We start from the raw sequence: 23,923 nt of genomic DNA, 5'->3' as shown, positions 1-23,923 counted from the left end.
GCGTCACGCTGGGGGGCGGGGCGTGGCTGTAAGCGATGGTAGGAGTCGCCGTGGGAAAAGTGGTCAAAGATGGCGAGAGGCAGCCGCAGTTTGCGGAGTGTAGCTCAGTGTTTGAAACAGCTGCCGTTCAGAGCCGAGCCGCACAGCAAGACCACCGTCAGGTAAAACGCCTCAGTAGACAAAAACACACGGTCCACGTCGAGCTTTAGCAGCCGCCGTCACGCACTCACGCTTTATTCATGGAGCTTATTTACTTTCTGGAGTCCAGATAAAGTCGCCGTTTTGACTTTGTTCCGGCTGAGGACTTTACGAGCTGCTGTCCGTCAGCCTGTCTGACACACCGCCGTGGAGAAGTTTTGGGCCAAATCACTGGAGGCCTCTCAAAGACTTTAGCCGTTAGCTTAGCAACCTGTTAGCTGCTGTTTATGGCGAATCGGACCACAAATGTCAACATCTGGATCAGACTAGGTACCAGGACCAGGTCTGATCCACCAGCCTTCATCTGAGAGTCACTCCAACAAGACCTGGTGCCTGACCTGTAGCTGTGGTACTGACTCTGAGGCTGGTGGATCAGACCTGGTGCCTGACCTGTAGCTGTGGTGCTGACTCTGAGGCTGGTGGATCAGACCTGGTGCCTGACCTGTAGCTGTGGTACTGACTCTGAGGCTGGTGGATCAGACCTGGTGCCTGACCTGTAGCTGTGGTGCTGACTCTGAGGCTGGTGGATCAGACCTGGTGCCTGACCTGTAGCTGTGGTGCTGACTCTGAGGCTGGTGGATCAGACCTGGTGCCTGACCTGTAGCTGTGGTGCTGACTCTGAGGCTGGTGGATCAGACCTGGTGCCTGACCTGTAGCTGTGGTGCTGACTCTGAGGCTGGTGGATCAGACCTGGTGCCTGACCTGTAGCTGTGGTACTGACTCTGAGGCTGGTGGATCAGGTGGTGTATAAAGCGCCTTGGGGCAACTGTTTGTTGTGATTTGGCGCTATATAAATAAAATTGATTGATTGATTGATACTGACTCTGAGGCTGGTGGATCAGACCTGGTGCCTGACCTGTAGTTGTTGTTGGGAAAGTGTAGTGACACGGACCCACAACAGGGGGCGCAAATGAACTGTCAATAGATGAGCCAAAAAGTAACAATTTAATGTTGTGAATGTGCACAACGAACATACAGACAATCACAGAATATCATAACAGTCAATACACAGAGGTGACGTGTGGGCAGGCTCGAGGATATAAGACGTCTGTCCTGAGAGGAGCCGGAACCACACGATTTCCGCCGCCCCAGAACCTGGTGAATACTGGAGCCGCCAAGTCCCGAATTCCCAGGTGATCACCGTCCCCGACTGTCGGATCTGGTACTGCTGGCGAAGAACAAAGACAGTCAAGTGTGGGTGTGTGTACACCCAGTAACAACAACGGTGGGAATGCGACCTCCACCTCTCATTCAATATGTTGCAGCGGTCTCAGCTGAAAAGGAGCGCCGTCTTGCACAGCCTCCTCACAAACGACCGGTTCTCCTGCAAATTCTCACAATAACAGAGTTACAAATCTCACAAAAAGGCTGAGAGTATTACCTCCTATGAAGTATGATATCTCGGCAACGAGGTGGAGATGACGTCTGGTCTTTATGGAGTGAGATGATGTTGAGTAGATGGGTGACAGCTGTCAAGAGGTAATGAGCGACAGCTGTCACCCCCGGCTGTGTCCGTGGCGGCAGCGCCCTCTCGTGCCTGAAGCCCGCACTTCAGGCAGGGCGCCCTCTGGTGGTGGGCCAGCAGTACCTCCTCTTCTGGCGGCCCACACAACAGTTGTGGTACTGACTCTGAGGCTGGTGGATCAGACCTGGTGCCCATTATCGATTCTGCTTATCAGTCTGATTCCTTATCGATTCCCTTATCGATACCTCTTGTGAATTTTCTGTGTACTAAAATTAGACTTTACAGGTTTTCTATGTCAACAACATTTTAAATTGGTCACTGGATCCTTGATCTCTGAAAATAAATAAAAATAAATAAAATCTGTAGTTTTTGTCAAACGCATTTCCTTTCAGACATTTTGGCATGAATGTCTGTCAGTACCTCTGAGCTGAGCTCAGCCGGCTGCTGCATGTCAGTGCGGGACATCTCATTTTGGGAGAAAAAAAAACGTTTTGATCGATTGCTGTTTGTTTGTATTACAACATTTGGAAAGAGGTGTCAATTGATTTAAATGGTGTTTCACTTTGAAGTTATTAATTCCGACTGGACTCTATCGTTCTAACTTGACTTAGAGAGCCGCACAACGTTTGGAGCTGTGTGAACAGAACGGAGGATGATTCTTATTTGTTTCTCCCAACAAGACAGGAGTCTCAGTGACTTTAATCTGCACAAAAGTGACTCACGATTGACACGTTCAGGGATGAGAAGTGGAGAAAAACAAAAAAAGCTGAAACCCAAAATTACCCCCAACACCACCTGCATGAAAAATTTTGAATTCTAGAAGCTCTGAAATGCAATCTGGGACTCTTCCAGACAATAAACTGCAGTGAGTGCAGCATCTATTTAGTGAGAAAAAACCCAACTTTCCTTATTCAAATTCATTCCAGTAGTATTCTGCTCTTACTAGGATGCAGCAGTTTTCTAGTTTGGCAGATAGTTCTGGAGGAAATCACTGAAGAAATTAACACACTGAAAATATGGTTTGACCGAAACAAACTGTCATTAAACTTAAATAAGACAGGGATGAAATGGAGGTGGAAGAGTCACTAGGTGTTCACAGGAAACACATTTATTTCTACATGTATTTGTTTATTTATTTATGTTCATTATTAGTTGGTTTTATATTTTCTGTTTTGTTTTTATTTAGGTTCTTTTTGTCTCTTTCACTAAAATTGTATTGTAGCATTATTAGTTATTATTATTACTATTATTGTTGTTGTTGCTATTATTATTATTATTATTAATATGCGAGGTCTGTTAGAAAAGTATCCGACCTTTTTATTTTTTGCAAAAACCATATGGATTTGAATCATGTGTGATTGCATCAGCCAAGCTTGAACCTTCGTGCGCATGCGTGAGTTTTTTCACGCCTTTTGGTTGCGTCATTCGCCTGTGAGCAGGCTTTGTGTGAGCACTGGTCCACCCCTCTCATCGTTTTTTTATTGCGAATAAATGTCTGAACGATTTGGAGCTTTGCTGCATCAATTTTTTTCCAGAAACTGTGAGAGACCTCCAGGTGGACACCGTTTGGAAAATTAATATGGCTTTCAGGGACGATTTTATGGGGATTACACAGATTAAGGAGTGATCCAGACGGTTTAAAGACCGCCCACAACTGCTGAGAGCGTGCCGTGCTCCGAGCGCCGATCGACAGGCTCAAACCCTGCTGAAACAACCAGATCATTTCCAACGTGAAGGCTTTGTTGATCCGGGATGTCGTCTGACTTACACAAAAAGCCAGAAGGCATGGATATCAGCACTTTTTCGGCACATTCCACTGTTACAGGAGATTTTTTTCATGGAAAGAAAAGCGGAGGGACACACCACGGAGCCGTTCATTACGCGGCACAAAACCACCTCCGTGTTGGTCTCTCAGGACGGCTTTCAGGTGGATTTCAGATGGCTGTCGGGTGCTTTTCAGTCGTGTGATTATCCGAGAAATTGAGCATGAGCTGGACATGCCCCAACATGTCCTGTGAGGCTTCATCACGGCGTTGCTTTGCGCCATGCGGCTCCACTGCAACGCGCGGAACTCCTCCGCACGTCTGTCTCAATGTGCCGAAAAAGTGCTGATGTCCATGTCTTTTCACAATTCCTGTGCTAGTCAGACGACATACCGGATCAAGACAGCGTCCAGTTTAGAAATGAACGGCACATTCCACTGTTACAGGAGTTTTTGTCATGGAAAGAGGAGTGGAATTCCGCGCGTCGCGGTGGAGCCGCATGGCGCAAAGCAACGCCGTGATGAAGCCTCACAGGACATGTTGGGGCATGTCCAGCTCATGCTCAATTTCTCGGATAATCACACGACTGAAAAGCAACCGACAGCCGTCTGAAATCCACCTGAAAGCCATCCTGTGAGACCAACATGGAGGTGGTTTTGTGCCGCATTATGAACGGCTCCGTGGCGCGTCCCTCCGCTTCTCTTTCCATGAAAAAAACTCCTGTAACAGTAGAATGTGCCGAAAAAGTGCTGATGTCCACGTCTCCTGCCTTTTTGTGAAAGTCAGACGACGTCCCGGATCAACAAAGCCTTCACGTTGGAAATGATCTGGTTGTTTCAGCGGGGTTTGAGCCTGTCATTCGGCGCTCGGAGCGCGGCGCGCTCTCAGCAGTTGTGGGCGGTCTTTAAACCATCTGGATCACTCCTTAATCTGTGTAATCCCCATAAAATCATCCCTGAAAGCCATATTAATTTTCCGAATGGTGTCCACCTGGAGGTTTCTCACAGTTTCTGGAAAAAAATTGATGCAGCAAAGCTCCAAATCGCTCAGACATTTATTCGCAATAAAAAAAGGACGAGAGGGGTGGACCAGTGCTCACACAAAGCCTGCTCACAGGCGAATGACGCAACCGACAGGCATGAAAAAACTCACGCATGTGCATGAAGGTTCAAGCTTGGCTGATGCAATCACACATGATTCAAATCCATATGCTTTTTGAAAAAAATAAAAAGGTCGGATACTTTTCTAACAGACCTCGTATAAACAAAAATAAATTTAAAAAATATTACAATTTGTAATACATTTGACAACAAACGCTGAGCCATTAATTATTATACAGAAAACACATGCACACAAACTGACAGCTGCAACAGCTTAATGCTAACTTTAATTTTGAAAATGCCATAGACATGCTAACGCGTTAGCACCGGTCCCGTTTTCAAGTTATAAAATACATCTATCAACTGTTTCAGAAGACCATAACAGGTTGGTTTAACATAAAAAAATGTAAATAATACTCAGATATATGCTCTTTAGGGTTTTAGCGTGGGAAATAAAACAATGAATCAATGAAGCAGTAGATCGAAGCACTGATTCAATCTGTGAATCACTGCTTCGATTGGTTCAAGGTTCAAAGCAAAGCCACGCTGCAGAAAAGTTGATTGCAGATCCACTGCAGGGTCTGTAATCAGCGTAGAGAAATGATCATTTTCCTGACAAACACCCCCAAAAACAATAGCCACTCTGAAGGAGCGATAAGGGAATTGTTAAGTAAAAAGGTTATTGATGTCGGTGGATCAAATCATTTCTTAACGATACCCGAAAGGAACCGGTTCCCGATACCCAACCCTACTTGGGGGGAAGAAGGAGTAACAAGAAGACAGAGGACGGGAAGGAGAGCAACAGTAGTAGCCAATAAGCCAGTCATGGGCAGTATTTATATTTGTATTTACATTTTGCAAATTGTTTCTTACTTCTACTTCTGATACTCTGTGTGCTTCTTACCCTGTGTTAGTGTAGCAGATAACAGAATATTTGCAGAGGAATCCTTCAGATCCGGTTACAAGCACCAAAGTTTGACTGTGTATACCTTTTGGTACATATTTTAGAAAAATAATGTTAGCCACTTGAATTTTCAATAGGGGGCCAAGTAGGGATCAATCGAAGAACTGCATACGAGTAAAAAAAAAAATGTTCCAATCATATTGAAAGCTATACCACATTATGTGTCTGATCACAAAGATTCCAAAAAGGTATAGTTTGGACTATCTATGATTGAATGTTATGGAGTTATGCGGTAAAAACAGCAAAAATGGCGACAAAGGTCAGTTTCAGTTTGTACAGGGGTCAAAAGTTAAAGCTGCTCCAATTTTTGTAAAATGTGAGGCAGATTATTGGTTGAGTTAGTAGGATTTTAAAAAGGAATAGTTTGCACCATGTGTCATGCTTAGTTATCTTGTTACGTGGTAAGATATGTCACATGTCATAGAATCCAATGGACGTCGACATTGTTTGACCTTTACTTTGGAGACCAAACATTCATCACAGAACTATTCCATTTGTTAATCCTTTTATTTCAACCAATAATTTGCACCACGTTTTACCAAAACTGGAGCAACTTTAACTTTTGACCCCTGTACAAACTGAAACTGACTTTTGTCACCATTCTTGCTGTTTTTACCCCATAACTACAGAACATTCAGTTATAGATAGTCCAAACTATACCTTTTTGGAATCATTGTCATCAGATACATAATGTGGTATCACTTTCAATATGATTGGAACATTTTTTAATTTTGACCCTGTGCAATTCTTCAATTGACCCCTACTTGGCCCCCTATTGAAAATTGAAATGGCTAAAATTATTTTTCTACAATATGTACCAAAAGGTATACAAAGTAAAATTTTGGTGCTTGTAACTGGATTTGAACGATTCTTAGTTATCTGCTGTACTATGTGCGACCGTCCAATGCTGACTGTACAACCCTCCATTTCTCTGTGGGAGTCTTCCCCAGGGATCAGTAAAGTTCTGTCTAATCTAATGTAATGTAATCTAATATATGCTGTGCATATGTGAGCTGTTCCGCCATGTTGGATGCCACTTGGACTAACGCATTGGAGTTGTTGCAATTTTACTACCAACTATTGCAGGATTACATCTTTAAGGTGTATTTCGCAACAGCTAAAGTCCTTAATGTCTCATAGCTGAGTTTTTTCCTTTCATGGAGTGGTGCTCTTATAATGGTCAGATTTGGTGTAATTAGGGAAACTGTTGTGCCAAATAAACAGTGTTGGGCACAGCTAACCAAAAAGATAGTTTTGATAACTGCTAATCAGCTAACTGAAACGTTATATTTTATAATGCTAAACCGATAAACTGCCTAAAAATTTATCAGAAGCTACAGCTAACAGCTAACCGATAACTTTCCATTTTGTCTCCCGTACACTCTCAGCTACTAACAAGCCATTTTTGAGTTTAAACACCACCAAAACAAACCCAAACATAGCCAATGAGCCAACTCTTCTGTCTTTGTGCGCCCTGCCCACTGCTGTAGGGAAGAGTCATTTACCTTGACACCATACAGCGGTCCAGCCATGAGGCAGAGGTCTTGAAAAGGAAAGCAGGTTTGACTTGTGGTTTTGATTTATAAATCGAATTAATCCGGAGAGAATAACTACATCAATGTAAACTCTTAAAATGTACCAAGTGATATACTTTCACTTAAAATCATTATAAAAATTTTACATAATTTATTACAACCCTTGAAAAATGTCAGCTACCTGTTTTATAAACATTACCTGCTTATTTCAGCAAGACAATGCCAAGCCACATTCTGTATGCGTTACAACAGCGTGGCTTTGTAGTAAAAGAGTGTGGGTACTAGACTGGCCTGGCTGCAATCCAGACCTGTCGCCCATTGAAAATGTGTGGCGCATTATGAAGCGCAAAATACGACAACAGAGACCCCGGACTGTTGAACAACTGAAGTTGTACATCAAGCAAGAATGGGAAAGAATTCCACCTACAGAGCTTCAACAATTAGTGTCCTCAGTTCCCAAACGCTTATTGAGTGTTGTTAGAAGGAAAGGTGATGTAACACAGTGGTAAACATCCAACTTCATTGGAATTGGGGTTGCATGTAGAGAGGTGTGTGTCTTTTCAAATCATGTCCAGTCAACTGAATTTACTGACTCCAATTAAGCTGTAGAAACATCTCAAGGATGATCAGACTTCCGGTGCAGCGACTCATGGAGTAGGACGTGTTTTTCTGAGCTCCTGCAACTACTTCTACAAAACTAATCTTAGGCACACTTTTCCTCATCTTTTTAATTTTTTCTCTTTTTCTTTTGTTTTTTGCTGTGTGTTTGATTCGCCACCTTTACTTCACTTCAATTTACCGCCAACCTCTTCCCGGTAAAGATGCCTCCAAAACAAGCTAAGCTAAATATACAGCCGTCGCGGCCTTCCCCTCCCGCTCCATCCTCGGCTGGTGGTGGCTCGTGCTCCCCCTCCTGCTCGTTTGAAGCCGCAAGCGGCAGCTCTCTTCCCCCTGACTTTAAGGCCGAACTGCTCTCGTCACTCAGCACCGAGATGTCGGTTATTTTTAAATCTGAGCTACAAGTGGCCCCGACTCAAAATTTAACAAGCATCAAGGATGAGCTCCAGGCTGTGAAGTCCGAGCTATCTGCCTCCATTACAAGCATCCAGTCTGATGTCCGCGCTCTGAAGGGCACCGTAGGTGAAATGGAAACGTCGCTCTCCTCCTGCACTGACGACATCTCTATTTTACAAGCTAAGGTGGATCACCTGTCATCGGAACTGACAAGACTGGACAATAAATGCGAGGACCAGGAGGCAAGATCTCGCCGCAATAATATACGGTTAGTGGGGATTCCTGAGGATTTTTTCACCTCTTCTATCGATGCGGCCGCCGTCTCCTCTTTGCTAAAGGAGGCATTCCAGCTTGAGAAAGAGCCCCTCGTTGACCGCGCTCACCGCACTTTCCAGCCGAAGCCGGGACCCGGAGGACGCCCCCGCCCCATCATTGCTCGTTTGCATTACCATATGGACTGTGTGGACATACTGTGCAGAGCCAGGGCCCAGCAACGGATCAGGATCGGCGACATGAACTTTTCCATCTTCCCCGACCTCACTCAGAAGACAGCTCGCGCCCGAGCTGCCTTTAACGATGTCCGGTGCCAGCTCCGTGAGATACCGGGGATTCGCTTCGGACTGCTCTACCCAGTGCGTCTCCAAGTTACACACAACGGTGCAGTGAGAGAGTTTAAATCACCAGAAGAGGCCACCGCATTCATCAGGTCACTAGGCACGAAAGAAAACTGAGAAAATATGCACAACACTGAAGTGGTGATTGATAATATTTCGCTGATTCATACATGGTCGTTTTCATGCCTTTACAGGTTATGATTTGCTCCCCCCCTTTTTTTTCCCTCTCCCCGCCCCCTTTTTTTTTTTTTTTTTTATTTTATTCACTTTTCTTTATTATTATTATTATTTTTTTTTTTCTTCTCACTTTTCCATTTTCATGTTAATTTCAGTTCAGTTTGGACTTGTATTAGTTGTGCCTTGTGGTAAATTGTTGCTAGGTTTGTAGGAGCTCAAACTGAAATCTGACTTAACCATTAGTCAAAAAACCATAAGTTTTTGTCTTAGAGGTTTAACATCTTGTGGAGTTATCACTGGGTGCTCCATGGTTTGGGGATGGGGCCATTGTAGGTGCTGTGGGGGTGGGTGGGGGGTGGGCTGTTCTATCTTTGAGTGTGTGTGTGTGTGTGTGTGTGTGTGCGTGTGTGTGTGTGTGTGTTTTTTTCACTCCTTTCTTTTTTTTTTGGGGGGGGGGGGGTCCACATTCAGTCTATGTCCAGGTAAATAATGTCTACCAAAGCTAATACTTATGGTACTGGGTCTTCTGTGAGATTTTTGAGCTGGAACATTAAAGGCATGGGGAGTCCAATTAAGAGATCAAAGATATTCACTCATTTGAAACGTCTTAAAGCTGATCTAGTGTTTCTACAAGAAACCCACATGCGTATCAAAGACCAGGTCAGACTCAAATGTCCCTGGGTTTCTGAGGTGTTTCACTCGAATTTCAATTCTAAAGCCAGAGGGGTCGCTATTTTAATTGGTAAGTCAATTCAATTCTCAGCTTCTAAGGTTATATCAGACAAAGATGGTAGATACTTGATTATTGTAGGCACACTATTCCATGTTCCCATCCTATTAGTTAATATATATGCCCCCAATTTTGATGATTCACATTTTATGAATAGGCTCTTTGAATGTCTTCCCTCTTTGAACAATAATCTCCTTATATTTGGAGGGGACATGAACTGTGTAATTGACCCCAGTCTAGACCGTTCTAACCCACGAACCCTAACCCTATCATTAATGTCAAGATCTCTTTCTGATTTCATGTCTAAAAATGGTTGCATTGATCCTTGTAGATTTTACAACCCCCAGGCCAAGGAATTCTCCTTCTTTTCACAGATGCATCAGTCTTTCTCTCGGATTGATTACTATTTCATTGATGCCAAATTAATTCCCAATGTACTTAATGTTAATTACCACCCTATCGTTATCTCCGATCATGCCCCTCTTTCTTTACATATTCAGTTTTCCTCACAATCTCGCTACTCAACACCTTGGAGGTTCAATTCATTACTTCTTTCAGATGATGAATTATTCAATAAATTTATTGCAGCTAAAATTGATTATTTTATTGCTATTAATCAAAATGACACAGAACCTATCACATGTTCACTCCTGTGGGAATCATTAAAAGCATACCTACGGGGACAAATAATCTCCTACTCTGCCCATTCTAACAAATCTCGAAAAGTCAAACTACAAGAACTTTCTATCAACATCACTAAAATAGACCAACAACTCGCCACTTGTTTCTCCCCCAATTTACTTAAACAACGTGTTGCGCTACAGACTGAATTTGACCTTATCACCACTAATGATGCAGAGAGGCTTCTCCTATGCTCACGCTCCATATATTATGAACATGGTGATAGGGCAAGCCGGCTTCTAGCTCACCAACTACGACGCCAGGCAGCCTCGCGTATGATTCCCCAGATAAAGGATTCAGTGGGCACACTGCATAGTGATCCCGCCACCATTATTCTGTTTTTCACTCATTTTACTCCTCTTTATATAAGTCTGAATCTCCACCTAACACTACAGAAATGAACCTATTCCTAGATAGTCTCAATTTCCCAGTGATAAACCCAGTTTCGCTTAAAGAACTTGACTCACCATTGACGGTAGAAGAAATAAATCTCGCTATGAGATGCATGCAAAACAACAAAGCTCCTGGCCCAGATGGGTTTTCAGTTGAGTTTTTTTTTTAAATTTCAGGATAAATTGTCCCCATTATTGCATGCTGTGTATATGGAATCATTTCAATTGGGAACTCTTCCACCCACTTTAAGACAAGCATCCATAAGTCTCCTCTTAAAAAAAGATAAGGATCCGGATCTCTGTAGCTCCTACAGACCTCTGTCACTGATAAATGTGGATGCTAAGATCCTGGCTAAAGTCTTGGCTAATCATCTTGAAAATATTGTACCATCTATTGTTTCACCTGAGCAAACTGGATTTGTTAAGGGGCGGCAGCTTTTCTTTAATGTTCGTACACTTTTAAATATTATCTATTTCAGAACCACTGCAGCAGTACCCGAAGCTGACTACTTATTCGCTGTTCTAAAGAAATTTGACCTGGGAGATGGGTTCATTTCGTGGATCCGTCTCCTTTACACATCTCCACAAGCTAATATTTCTACCAATAATATTCAATCAAATTTTTTCTCTCTTGCCCGTGGCACCAGACAGGGGTACCCTCTATCTCCCCTACTGTTTGCAATAGCTATAGAGCCTTTGTCAATCTTTTTGCGCTCGTCCTCCATTTTTACTGGGATTACTCGACTGGGCACAGAGTTTAAGCTATCACTCTATGCCGATGATTTATTGTTATATGTCTCTGATCCCGTTCTATCCATTCCAAAAATTTTATCTGTTCTTCAGAGATTTGGATCATTTTCGGGATACAAGGTGAATATCTCTAAAACTGAATGCTATCCTATTAACGCTTCAGCATTACAACTCAAACAATCTGATATTCCTTTTAAAGGTCTGGCTTTAGGTATCTAGGGATCAATGTAACCAGAACATTAAATTCCCTTTTTTCTGCCAATTTCTTGCCTTTAATGTCTAAAGTTAAATCCGATTTCCAAAGATGGGGGAGCTTCCCTCTTTCTTTAATTGGAAGAATTAATGTAGTGAAAATGAACATCTTGCCAAAGTTTTATTTTTATTCCACTGTCTCCCACTTTTTTTTGCCTAAACAGTTCTTTAATACAATTGATCAAACTATTTCCCACTTATTATGGGGTGGAAAGGTACCCAGGATCCGCAAATCCACACTTCAGAGATGTAAATTCAATGGGGGATTGTCACTTCCAAATTTCCAATTATATTATTGGGCTGCACATATTCACAAGACCTCATTTTGGTTCAGATCAATAGACTTGCCATGGTGCAATTTAGAGGCACAGTCTTGTGATTCATCCTCCCTTATCGCCTTGCTTACCTCTTCTATTCCATCCAATCTCTCCGGCTTTACAAATAACTAAGTGCTTCATTCCACACTCAAAATTTGGTATCAATTTAGGAGGCATTTCAAATTCAAGTCTACCTCTACTTTATCTCCTCTATTGAGGAATCATTTATTTCAACCTGCGATTACAGATTCAACCTTCTTAGCTTGGCATAACAAAGGACTGAAATGTTTTAAAGATCTTTACAAGGATGGTATTTTTCACAGTTTCTCAGATCTCTCAGTAGAATTTAATCTTCCACCATCTCATCTTTTTTGTTATTTTCAAATTAGACAATGTAGTAGGTCTTGTTTCCAGTTTTCCCCTCAGTACTACCAAGTCTACACTGGGAAGATCTAAGCCATGACCCTCTCCAGAAGTCACTCATATCTAAAGTTTATAATCAGATTTTGTCCTTTGATTACACACCAGTCACCAAAGTCAAGGCTGCCTGGGAACAAGAACTGGGCTTGAATTTGGAAGATAACTGGTGGGACATTGCTCTTAAAAAAATTTATACAAGCTCAGCTTGTGCTCGTCTCACCCTCATACAGTTTAAAGTACTGTTCAGAGTCCATTATTCCAAAGCTCGACTCTCACAAATCTATTCCGCTGTCATTGACAGTTGCGACAAATGCCAAGCTCCATTTTGCAGTTTAACTCATATGTTTTACTCCTGTTCCTTGCTGTCTCACTTCTGGCAGAACTACTTTGATACCATGTCAAAAATATTTTCAAAGACCATAAAGATATCATCCCATGTCACCATATTCGGGCTCCCAGAAGACCATACCAGGTTTACCTCTAATCAATTAGATATTCTAGCCTTCACTTCTCTACTGGCAAGACGGCTTCTTCTTCTTCACTGGAAGTCAACTAAAGCGCCCTCTAGTGCTCAGTGGCTCAACGACACTGTCTTTTTTAAAGCTGGAGAAGATTAGATACTCAGTGAAAGGTAATTCTGATAAATTTTATAACAAATGGCTTCCCTTTTTAACATTCTTTCGCTCTCTCAACTCTTTCCCTCATGATTGATGGACCCCCTCTCCTCCTCTCTCTCTCTGTTAAAAATGTTTTTAGTATTCTCACAATTTCTTGATTATTATTATTTGTATTTATTTACTTTACTTTATTTATTTATTTATTTTTTCCGCTTATTTTGCCTTTTCATGTTCGGTTCTTGTTCAAACAGAAAACCTTAGGAGGCAGATTATATGCATTATTTTTTATTCAATGTGAGGCACAGTATCTCTACTAAACTGATTGTGCTCATTGACAGTTGTATTGCAGATGTGATCTGATCATTGTAATTTTGATATCAGTTCCTGTGCCTTACCTCCTAATAAAACAAAAAAAACAAAAAAAGGATGATCAGTGGAAACAGGAGGCACCTGAGCTCAATTTGGAGCTTCGTCACAAAGACTGTGAATATTTATGTACATGTGATTTCTTATAGTGGGGCAGCATAGCAGAACAATTGTTCATTTTGTGATAAAAGCATGGAATTTGGCACACATATTCTAAATTAACTAATGTTTATTTTCACACATGGAGTCATCCTGGAGCTGACCTCTAATGAGCTACAGGGGTCAGTAAAGAATTACACTTTTGAACCAAATTACTCCAATTTTGGTAAAAAGTGATGCAAACTATTGGTTAAAATAAAAGGATTAATAAATGGAATAGCTTTGACTGTGTTGAATATTTGGTCTCCAAAGTAAAGGTCAAACAAGGTCAACGTCCATTGGATTCTATGACATGTGACATATGTTACCCCGTTATAACTAAGCATGACAAATGGTGCAAACTATTCCTTTTTAAAATGCTATTAACTCAACCAATAATTTGCATCATTTTTTTTTCCTGAATTGGAGCAACTTTAACTTTTGACCCCTGTACAAACTGAAACTGATCTTTTTCACTATTTTTGCTGTTTTTACCCCATAACTCCAGAACATTCAGTCACAGATAGTCCAAACTATACATTTTTGGAATCATTATGATCAGACAAATAATGTGGTGTAGGTTTCAACATGATTGAAGCATTTTTAAATTTTGACCCTTGTGTAATTCTTTACTGTAGCTCATTAGAGGTCATCTCCAGGATGGCTCCATATCTGAAAATAAACATTAGTTAATTTAGAATGTGTGTGTGCCAAATTCCATGCTTTTATCACAAAATGAACATTTTTTATAGAAATTTTAGCTAAGCTGCACCACTATTACTTTTTTATTTGTATTAAGTTTGCAAAAATCTAAAAAACAAACAGACTTTTTGAGGGAAAAAATGAATTTACTCTATTTTGGAATAAGGCTGTAATATAACAAAATGTAGAAGAAGTGAAGTGCTGTGAATACTTTGCGGGCGCACAGTGTGATCCACACAGCCTCGTGTGTGTGTGTGTGTGTGTGCGTGTGTGCGTGTGTGTGCGTGTGTGTGCGTGTGTGTGCGTGTGTGTGTGTGTGTGTGTGTGTGTGTGTGTGTGTGTGTGTGTGTGTGTGTGTGTGTGTGTGTGTGTGTGTGTGTGTGTGTGTGTGTGTGTGAAAAGCTAATACCTTTGACGTGGTGATTTTCCTGGCAAGTGTTGAAAATGTGGATTCTGGGCTCTGTATTGTTGTGGATTACGGGTGAACTGGATTACTCACCACCAAGCTTTATGTAGATAACATGGTGTCAATAAGGCTATAAAGTCATTGAACGTGTTAAATTCCAGAACCTCTGACGCTAAAATGGACTCAGTGTGAAGCTGAGAGAAACATCAACAAAGTCTTCCAACGACACATTCAGTCCTCTAATCCTTGACTGTGTTGGCCTCTTTATTGCTTGTTTTGTGATCAGATACCTGTCATCATGTGGGATCCTGATGACTCGCGTGCCCCCCCTGCTGGGTTCACCGGAGCCAGGTCATGGCATTGTATTGCCTGCCCGCAGCTTCTTCAACCTTGCAGATTCTTTTTCCAAGAGGAAGGAGTATTCAGAGAGACGCATCATTGGGTGAGTCTGACAGTTCTTCTTGTATGGAACTGCTTTGGGTTGCACACAGGCCTGTGGTCCATATCTGTCTTCTTGGGGTGTCAATGGTTGGTACCTAACTATAGTTTTGAGTCATAGTTCAGTCATAGTTTTTTCCAATTAAATGAGGGTGAAGAGCAACTTTGTGATGGAGTTCAGTTACTTTCAGTGGGTGTGTAAGATGCATTGTCAATGGCAGTGTGGCCACACATCCGCCACCATCTGGATGCATGAAGAGCTGTTCAGATGAAAAGCTGATGTGATTTGTGGTTGAACTGAGGAACTACACAAAGTCTTTTTTTAATGGAAGTACGAAGTCAGTGCACAGCATCACTGGACTACACGTCACAATGTGGACTCCTATTTAAAGTTCATGTTGGACTTTAGCAGCAGTGGAACACTAAAATGTAAGTCCCTTTTCTGTTGTTTTGTCATGCTCAGCCCTGGCTCAGGGGTTAGATCATAGTTCTCTGTGTTATTTCCTCTTTGGACCTGCTCCTCTCATCCCTCAGCACGCAGGTGAGCCAGCTCCTGAGCTGTTTGGACACGCCACACCCACAGCCGTCCGAGCCGAAGCTATTGCTAACCTACTTCCGGGTTCAGCTCCAGAGACACCGTCACCCTATTATAACTCAGTGATGTGTAACCGGCTCTCTCCACCTGAACGATTCTCAGGGGAATCAGGAGATGTTCATCCATTCATTACGCAGTGTGAACTCCATTTTGAGCTGATGTCATCTACGTTCCCGTCCGACAGTACATGATATCCAGTTTGACAGGAAGAGCTGCATCCTGGGCCACCGCTGAATGGAGCCGCCGCTCCGACACCTGCCAAACGCTCCAGAAATTCTGTATTTGTGTCCGACCACTTGGTGCCATCTGGCCCATCTGGATCATAGTGTTGTGAAAGTGTAGGAACACGGACCCACAACAGGGGGCGCAAATGAATGGACAATGGAGGAAGTCAAATAACAACTCTTTATTGTTGTGAATAAGCACAACAAACACGGCGAATTACAATAATAGAAAAGAAGTCAATTCACAAAATGTGTCACGTGGGCAGGCTCGAAGATAAGAGACGTCTGTCCAAAGCAGAACCGGAACCACACGATTTCCTCCGCCACCGAACCCCGGGAATACTGGAGCCGCCAAGTCCCGAACTCCCAGGTGGCCACTGCCTCCGCTTGTCGGATCTGGTACTGCTGGCGAGGAACAAAAACAGTTAGATGTGGGTGCGTTTGCACCCAGTAACACGTATGGTGGGAAAACACCTCCACCTCTCGTCGGAAGAAAACAACACAATATCTGTTATCCAAACACACAAAGCAACAGGTATTCCTGTCAGGAAGACAATATAGTCGGCTGAGAACGTTACCTCCTTGGTAAAGCGATATCTCGGCGAAGAGGTGGAGATGTCGTCTTGCTGATGTACCACTGATGATCAGATGATTTGTGACAGCTGTCATAGGTGATAAGTGACAGCTGTCACCCCGGCTGCTCCTGTGAGGCGGCAGCGCCCTCTGGTGCCTGGAGCCCGCACTCCAGGCAGGGTGCCCTCTGGTGGTGGTGGGCCAGCAGTACCTCCTCTTCAGCGGCCCACACAACACATAGTCTTTATTTGCTTCTTTCTTTTTTTTTTTTTTTTTTTTGTCATTTATATTTTATTTTTCCAAGCCTTTTTTGAACATAAACAAGAACAGAAACTCAAATATTCAGTAGGTAGATAAACAATATCGCACTCATACAAAATCTGGCCTCACAGCTGGTATGTACTTTATCCATTTTGACGAATATTCATCAAAGTTATCAGTTTTTAACTTCAATTTAAAGGTTATTCTTTCCACAGTAAAAATTTCATATACTAAGTCAATCCAGTCATCAATCGTGGGAGTTTCCTTTTTTAGCCATTTACGGGTTATACACTTCCTGACGGGAGCAGCTGAATGGAAAACAACAACGGGTTATACACTTCCTGTCCGCCACTAGCAAAAGTCAGCTTTCAGAGAATGTACATCTCTTATATCTCCAAAATACATGTCTTTAAAATTTAAATTAATTTTCTTATTAAAGACTGCTTCCAGGACCTTATGTACGTCTTTCCAAAAAGGGGTTATCAATGGGCAATCCCAGAAAATGTGGAAATGATTTGCCACAGCCTGTCCGCATAATTTCCAACTATCTGTTTGATCTGAATATCTAACTTTTTGAGGTGGTGTACAGAAATAGCGAGTCACATTTTTCCAGCAGAATTCCCTCCATGAGGGAGCGCTTGTGACAGACCACTGTTGTTTACAAATCATTTCCCAATCCTCTGCTGTTACGTGCGGTTAGGTTGTCTTCCATTTCCCATCTTGCTTTGATGTGTAATGAATTATGAGCTTTACAGTTTTGAATGCAAGTATATATTTTTGATATAACGTTTTGATAAGGAGCATCTTTGTATGCATTTTGGAAAATTTCAAGAATTTCTCCTCTGTAAAAAGTTGGTTGTTGTATAAATTTTTTTTTAAACAAAATCTTTAATTTGTAAATATCTAAAATGGTCCTGGTTAGTCAGTCCAAACTTGTTTTTAAGGTCCTGAAAGCTCATCATTTTCCCTTCTTTAAACAAGGAGTAGTATGTAGTAAGACCAGATTTATACCACATCTTAAACCTCCAGTCAATATTACCTGGTTCAAATTCTGAGTCATATGCAAACCATTTGAAAAAAATCTACTTTTTCACTTAACTGGTACCTTTTTAGGATATCACTCCATGCTTTGATAGAGCATTTAATTAAACGATTGCTTATGTCATTCAAAACATTTTTCATTGAGGGATCACCTGTTGTGAAAGTGTAGTGACACGGACCCACAACAGGGGGTGTAAATGAACGGACAATGAAAGAGTCAAATATGAACACTTTACTGTTGTGAAAAGCACAACCAAACACAGCAGATTACAGAATGTGTACAATAGTCAATTAACAAAGGTGACGTGTGGGCAGGCTCGAGGATAGAGGACGTCTGTCCTGAGAAGAACCGGAACCACACGATTTCCTCCGCCGCCGAACCTGGAGAATATTGGAGCCGCCAAGTCCCGAAAACCCCAGGTGGCCACCGTCTCCGCGTGTCGGATCTGGTACTGCTGGCGAGGAGCAGAGACAATCAGATGTGGGTGTGTGAACACCCAGTAACAACAATGGTGGAAATTCCACCTCTCATACAGAAAGCTGGCACGTGCAGTAGTATGTGTACTTATCAAAGGTTTGGAGTGAAGACGTCAGTCCAAACCCAGGCTCCAGCTGCAAGCACTCACAAAACCTACTGCAAAAATAACACAAGCAAACACTGTCTGTGGTAGACAAAACAATGGCTGAGAACAAATTACCTCCTAAGGTAGACGATATGTTGTGTGGGCCGCTGAAGAGGAGGTACTGCTGGCCCACCACCACCAGATGGCGCCCTGCTTGGAGTGCGGGCTTCAAGCACGAGAGGGCGCCGGAGCCACTGGGAGTGACAGCTGTCACTCTTCATCAGCACCAGCTGTCACTCAGTCAACTCATCACCATCACCATAAAGGCCGGACTGCAACTCCACCTCCTCGCCGAGAAATCAGCTACCTTGGAGGTAACTTCTCTGCTGACTTAAAACTGAATAATAGTCTGAACTCTTTTGCAGCCGTTTTCCTGTGGTGTTGCCTTATCTGTGGGATTGGCGTTTGGTGTGATCAGCGACGGCTTCGCTTCACACCCCAACCAGATAAGTGATTAGACAGGAGCTGCACGAGTGTGTGATTGGAGGTGGAGGTGCTCCCTCCTTACTGAACACAGACTGTGGGATTACTCAGTGTGCGTACTCACACTCACCTGTGCTGTTTCTGTTCTCTGCCAGCAGTACCAGATCTGACAGCTGAAGACGGTGACCACCTGGGGACCCAGGACTTGGCGGCTCCGGTGTTCTTCAGGTCCGTTGGCGGTGAGGGCCGTGTGGGATCCGGCTCAGTTCTGGACGGGCGTCTCCTATCCTCAAGCCTGCCCACACGTCACCCAACGTGTAATTGACTGTAGTCCCAAACTGATTATTGTCTGTATTCCGTTGTGCACAATTTACAACATTAAATTGTTACTGTTTGGCTTATCCATTGCCCGTTCTTTCACGCCCCCTGTTGTGGGTCCGTGTTCCTACACTTTCACAACAGGATTTCTCGGCCAGCGTCATGGATCCCGAGGGGCGTCAACCATCACTTGAACAGCCAATGGAAGAGCGAGGTGCACAGGCGCCAGCAGGAGGCGTGTTAGGTGAGCTGCAGCACATCTTAACCGCTTTTACTGCTCGGTTGGACTTAGTTACCGAGCGGAGCATTGTTCTCCATCAAAGAATGGAGGCTCTCACCGCCCAGGTGGAAGCGCATGCTCAGGGCGCTGCTGCAGCACCTCCTCCTGCTGATCGAATGCCAGAGACAGACATTCCACTGGTCGTTCAACGAACCCCCCCACCTTCCCCTGAAGCATACATAAGCCCTCCGGAGCCGTACGGAGGCTGTGTGGAGACGTACGCGGACTTCTTGATGCAGTGCTCGCTCGTCTTTTCACAGCGTCCCGTCATGTACGCGTCAGACGCTAGCCGGGTGGCTTACGTTATAAATTTGCTTCGAGGAGAGGCACGCACCTGGGCTACGGCGCTCTGGGAGCAGAATTCACGGCTCCTAACAATTTACACTGAGTTTGTGAGGGAGTTCCGACAGGTGTTCGACCACCCTCATAGAGGCGAGACCGCTTCAAGCGTGCTGCTGTCGATACGACAGGGGTGTCGGAGCGCAGCGAAGTATGCAGTCGACTTCCGCATCGCGGCAGCGCGAGCCAGCTGGAATGCTGTTGCGCTCCGTGCCGCCTTTGTAAACGGACTGTCTCTGGTCCTTAAGGAGCACCTGGTGGCGAAGGACGAGCCGCGGGATTTATACGGACTTATCGACCTGGTTATACGGTTAGACAACCGATTAACAGAACACTGACGGGAGCGAGATGAGGGACGTGGTCAGGCACAAGCCGTTCCTCTTCCTCCCGGGTCCGAAAGCGTTGGTTAATGATGTCTTGCGGGACTTCCTGCATCGGTTTGTCTTCGTATATCTAGATGATATACTCATCTTTTCTCCTGAGACCCATGTCAAGCATGTACGTCAGGTCCTACAGCGGTTGTTGGAGAACCGGCTGTTTGTGAAGGGCGAGAAGTGCGAGTTCCACCGCACTTCTTTGTCCTTCCTGGGGTTCATAATCTCCTCCAACTCCGTCGACTCTGATCCGGCCAAGGTTGCGGCGGTGAGAGATTGGCCCCAAGCAACAAACCGTAGGAAACTGCAACAGTTCCTCGGTTTTGCAAATTTCTACCGTAGGTTCATCAAGGGCTACAGTCAGGTAGTTAGCCCCCTGACAGCCCTGACCTCCACAAAAGTCCCCTTCACCTGGTCGGATCGGTGCGAAGCCGCGTTTAGGGAGTTGAAACGCCGGTTCTCGACTGCACCGGTTCTGGTGCAGCCCGATCCCAATCGCCAGTTTGTAGTTGAAGTGGACGCCTCTGACTCAGGGATAGGAGCCGTGCTATCCCAGAGCGGGGAGTCCGACAAGGTTCTCCATCCATGTGCCTACTTTTCCCACAGGTTGACCCCGGCTGAAAGGAACTATGACGTCGGCAATAGGGAACTTCTTGCGGTGAAGGAGGCTCTTGAGGAGTGGAGACACCTGTTGGAGGGAGCATCGGTACCATTTACGGTTTTCACGGACCATCGGAACCTGGAGTACATTCGGACCGCCAGGCGTCTGAACCCCAGGCAAGCCCGCTGGTCGCTGTTCTTCGGGCGTTTTGACTTCCGGATCACCTACCGGCCCGGGACGAAAAACCAACGATCTGACGCCCTGTCCCGGGTGCATGAAGAGGAGGTCAAGACCGAGCTGTCAGACCCGACGGAAACCATCATCCCCGAGTCCACTGGCCACCCTCACCTGGGACGTGGAGAAGACCGTCCGGGAGGCCCTGACATGGAGCCTGGACCCGGGGACAGGTCCGAAGGACAAAATGTACGTCCCACCAGAGGCCAGGGCTGCGGTCCTCGACTTCTGTCACGGTTCCAAGCTCTCCTGTCATCCAGGGGTGCGAAGGACCGTGGCAGTGGTCCGGCAGCGCTTCTGGTGGGCGTCTATGGAAGCCGACGTCCAGGAGTATGTCCAGGCCTGCACCACCTGTGCCAGGGGCAAAGCCGACCACCACACGGCCCAAGGCCTCCTCCAGCCTCTGCCCGTGCCTCATCGCCCCTGGTCTCACATCGGCCTGGACTTTGTCACGGGCCTCCTGCCGTCCCAGGGCATGACTACCATCCTTACGATAGTGGACCGGTTCTCCAAGGTGGCCCACTTCGTGGCCCTCCCGAAGCTCCCGACGGCCCAGGAGACTGCAGACCTCCTGGTCCACCATGTCGTGCGTCTGCATGGGATTCCATCGGACATTGTCTCGGATCGTGGTCCTCAGTTCTCCTCCCAGGTCTGGAGGAGTTTCTGCAGGGAACTGGGGGCCACCGTAAGTCTCTCGTCTGGGTACCACCCCCAGACGAACGGGCAGGCAGAGCGGACAAACCAGGAACTGGAGCAGGCCCTCCGCTGCGTGACCTCCGCGCACCCGACGGCCTGGAGTGACCATCTGGCCTGGATCGAGTACGCTCATAATAGCCAAGCTTCATCTGCCACCGGCCTCTCCCCGTTTGAGGTGTGTTTGGGGTACCAGCCCCCATTGTTTCCGCTAGTGGAGGGAGAGGTCGGGGTGCCCTCGGTCCAGGCCCATCTGAGGAAGTGCCGTCGGGTGTGGAGTACCGCCCACTCTGCCCTGCTCAGAGCCCGGACGAGGGCTAAGGCCCATGCAGACCGCCGGCGTTCCCCGGCCCCTGCATACCAGCCCGGGCAGGAGGTTTGGCTATCCACAAAGGACATCCCCCTGCAGGTGGAATCCCAGAAGCTCAAGGACAGGTACATAGGACCCTTTACCATACTCAAAGTCCTCAGTCTGGCCGCAGTGAAGCTGAAGCTACCAGCTTCACTGCGGATTCATCCAGTGTTCCATGTTTCACGGATCAAACCCTACCACACATCAACTCTCTGCACCCCCGGACCGGCGCTGCCTCCTGCCCGGATCATAGATGGAGAGCCTGCCTGGACCGTGCGCAGGCTCCTGGATGTCTGTCGAAAGGGCCGGGGGTTCCAGTATTTGGTGGACTGGGAGGGGTATGGACCCGAAGAATGCTCCTGGGTGAAGAGGAGCTTCATCCTGGACCCGGCCCTCCTGGCCGACTTCTACCGGCGGCACCCGGACAAGCCTGGTCGGGCACCAGGAGGCGCCCGTTGAGGGGGGGGTCCTGTTGTGTGGGCCGCTGAAGAGGAGGTACTGCTGGCCCACCACCACCAGATGGCACCCTGCTTGGAGTGCGGGCTTCAAGCACGAGAGGGCGCCGGAGCCACTGGGAGTGACAGCTGTCACTCTTCATCAGCACCAGCTGTCACTCAGTCAACTCATCACCATCACCATAACGGCCGGACTGCAACTCCACCTCCTCGCCGAAAAATCAGCTACCTTGGAGGTAACTTCTCTGCTGACTTAAAACTGAATAATAGTCTGAACTCTTCTGCAGCCGTTTTCCTGTGGTGTTGCCTTATCTGTGGGATTGGCGTTTGGTGTGATCAGCGACGGCTTCGCTTCACACCCCAACCAGATAAGTGATTAGACAGGAGCTGCACGAGTGTGTGATTGGAGGTGGAGGTGCTCCCTCCTTACTGAACACAGACTGTGGGATTACTGAGTGTGCGTACTCACACTCACCTGTGCTGTTTCTGTTCTCTGCTAGCAGTACCAGGTCTGACAGCTGAAGACGGTGACCACCTGGGGACCCAGGACTTGGCGGCTCCGGTGTTCTTCAGGTCCGTTGGTGGTGAGGGCCGTGTGGGATCCGGCTCGGTTCTGGACGGGCGTCTCCTATCCTCAAGCCTGCCCACACGTCACCCAACGTGTAATTGACTGTAGTCCCAAACTGATTGTTGTCTGTATTCGGTTGTAAACAATTTACAACATTAAATTGTTACTGTTTGGCTTATCCATTGCCCGTTTTTTTACGCCCCCTGTTGTGGGTCCATGTTCCTACACTTTCTCAACACGATATCTCGGCAACGAGGTGGAGATGACGTCCGGTCTTTATGGAGTGGGATGATGAAGTGTAGATGGGTGACAGCTGTCAAGAGATAATGAGTGACAGCTGTCACCCCCAGCTGTGTCCGTGGCGGCAGCGCCCTCTCGTGCCTGAAGCCCGCACTTCAGGCAGGGCGTCCTCTGGTGGTGGGCCAGCAGTACCTCCTCTTCTCGCGGCCCACACAACATCACCAATGAGTATGTTAATGGGGGGTTTATCTGACAAACCACATTCTATCTCCTTCCATTTAGCTTTAGAACTGGGCTTTCACCAGCCCACGAGTGGATGCATTTGAGCTGCTCTATAATAATCATAAAGACATGGAAGTGCCAAAAATCCACCCTCTTTTGAAAGTTGCAATATTTTACATTTTACTCTTGGCTTTTTGCTCGCCCATACCAATCTGGATATAATTTTATCCCATTCCACAAAGTAGTGATCCGGCTTCTCAGTAGGAATTGACTGAAATATATACAACATTCTTGGTAGAATATTCATTTTTATAGTTTCTACTCTAGAGGTAATGCTCAAAAAAGGTATTAAATTCATCTGTTAAAATCCTTCATTATTTCTTTCTTTAATGTACCATAGTTGATTTCTTCTATGTCAGACAGGTTTATTGGTATATTGGTATTGGTGTATACCCAAATATTTTATAT

General features: G+C 45.3%; 1 protein-coding gene across 2 annotated transcripts in view; it reads left to right on the top strand.

Moving 5' to 3' along the window:
* coq10b (coenzyme Q10B) overlaps window positions 1–23,923 on the top strand; it is a 63,012-nt gene that overhangs the window by 22,936 nt on the left and 16,153 nt on the right. Inside the window, exons 3-4 of one of the 2 annotated variants that reach the window (XM_034165512.1) lie at window positions 70–161; window positions 14,888–15,043. In XM_034165512.1, the coding sequence (XP_034021403.1) occupies window positions 70–161; window positions 14,888–15,043 (248 nt within the window). Of the gene's footprint in view, window positions 1–12; window positions 162–14,887; window positions 15,044–23,923 lie in introns of those variants that run through there. The other variant, XM_034165511.1, reaches the window with a different exon arrangement.

Source organism: Thalassophryne amazonica, unplaced genomic scaffold (genome assembly GCF_902500255.1).
Source record: "Thalassophryne amazonica unplaced genomic scaffold, fThaAma1.1, whole genome shotgun sequence".
Lineage (NCBI taxonomy): Eukaryota > Metazoa > Chordata > Actinopteri > Batrachoidiformes > Batrachoididae > Thalassophryne > Thalassophryne amazonica.
Note: the sequence above shows the minus strand (reverse complement) of the source record. Positions and strands in the feature narration are given on the sequence as shown.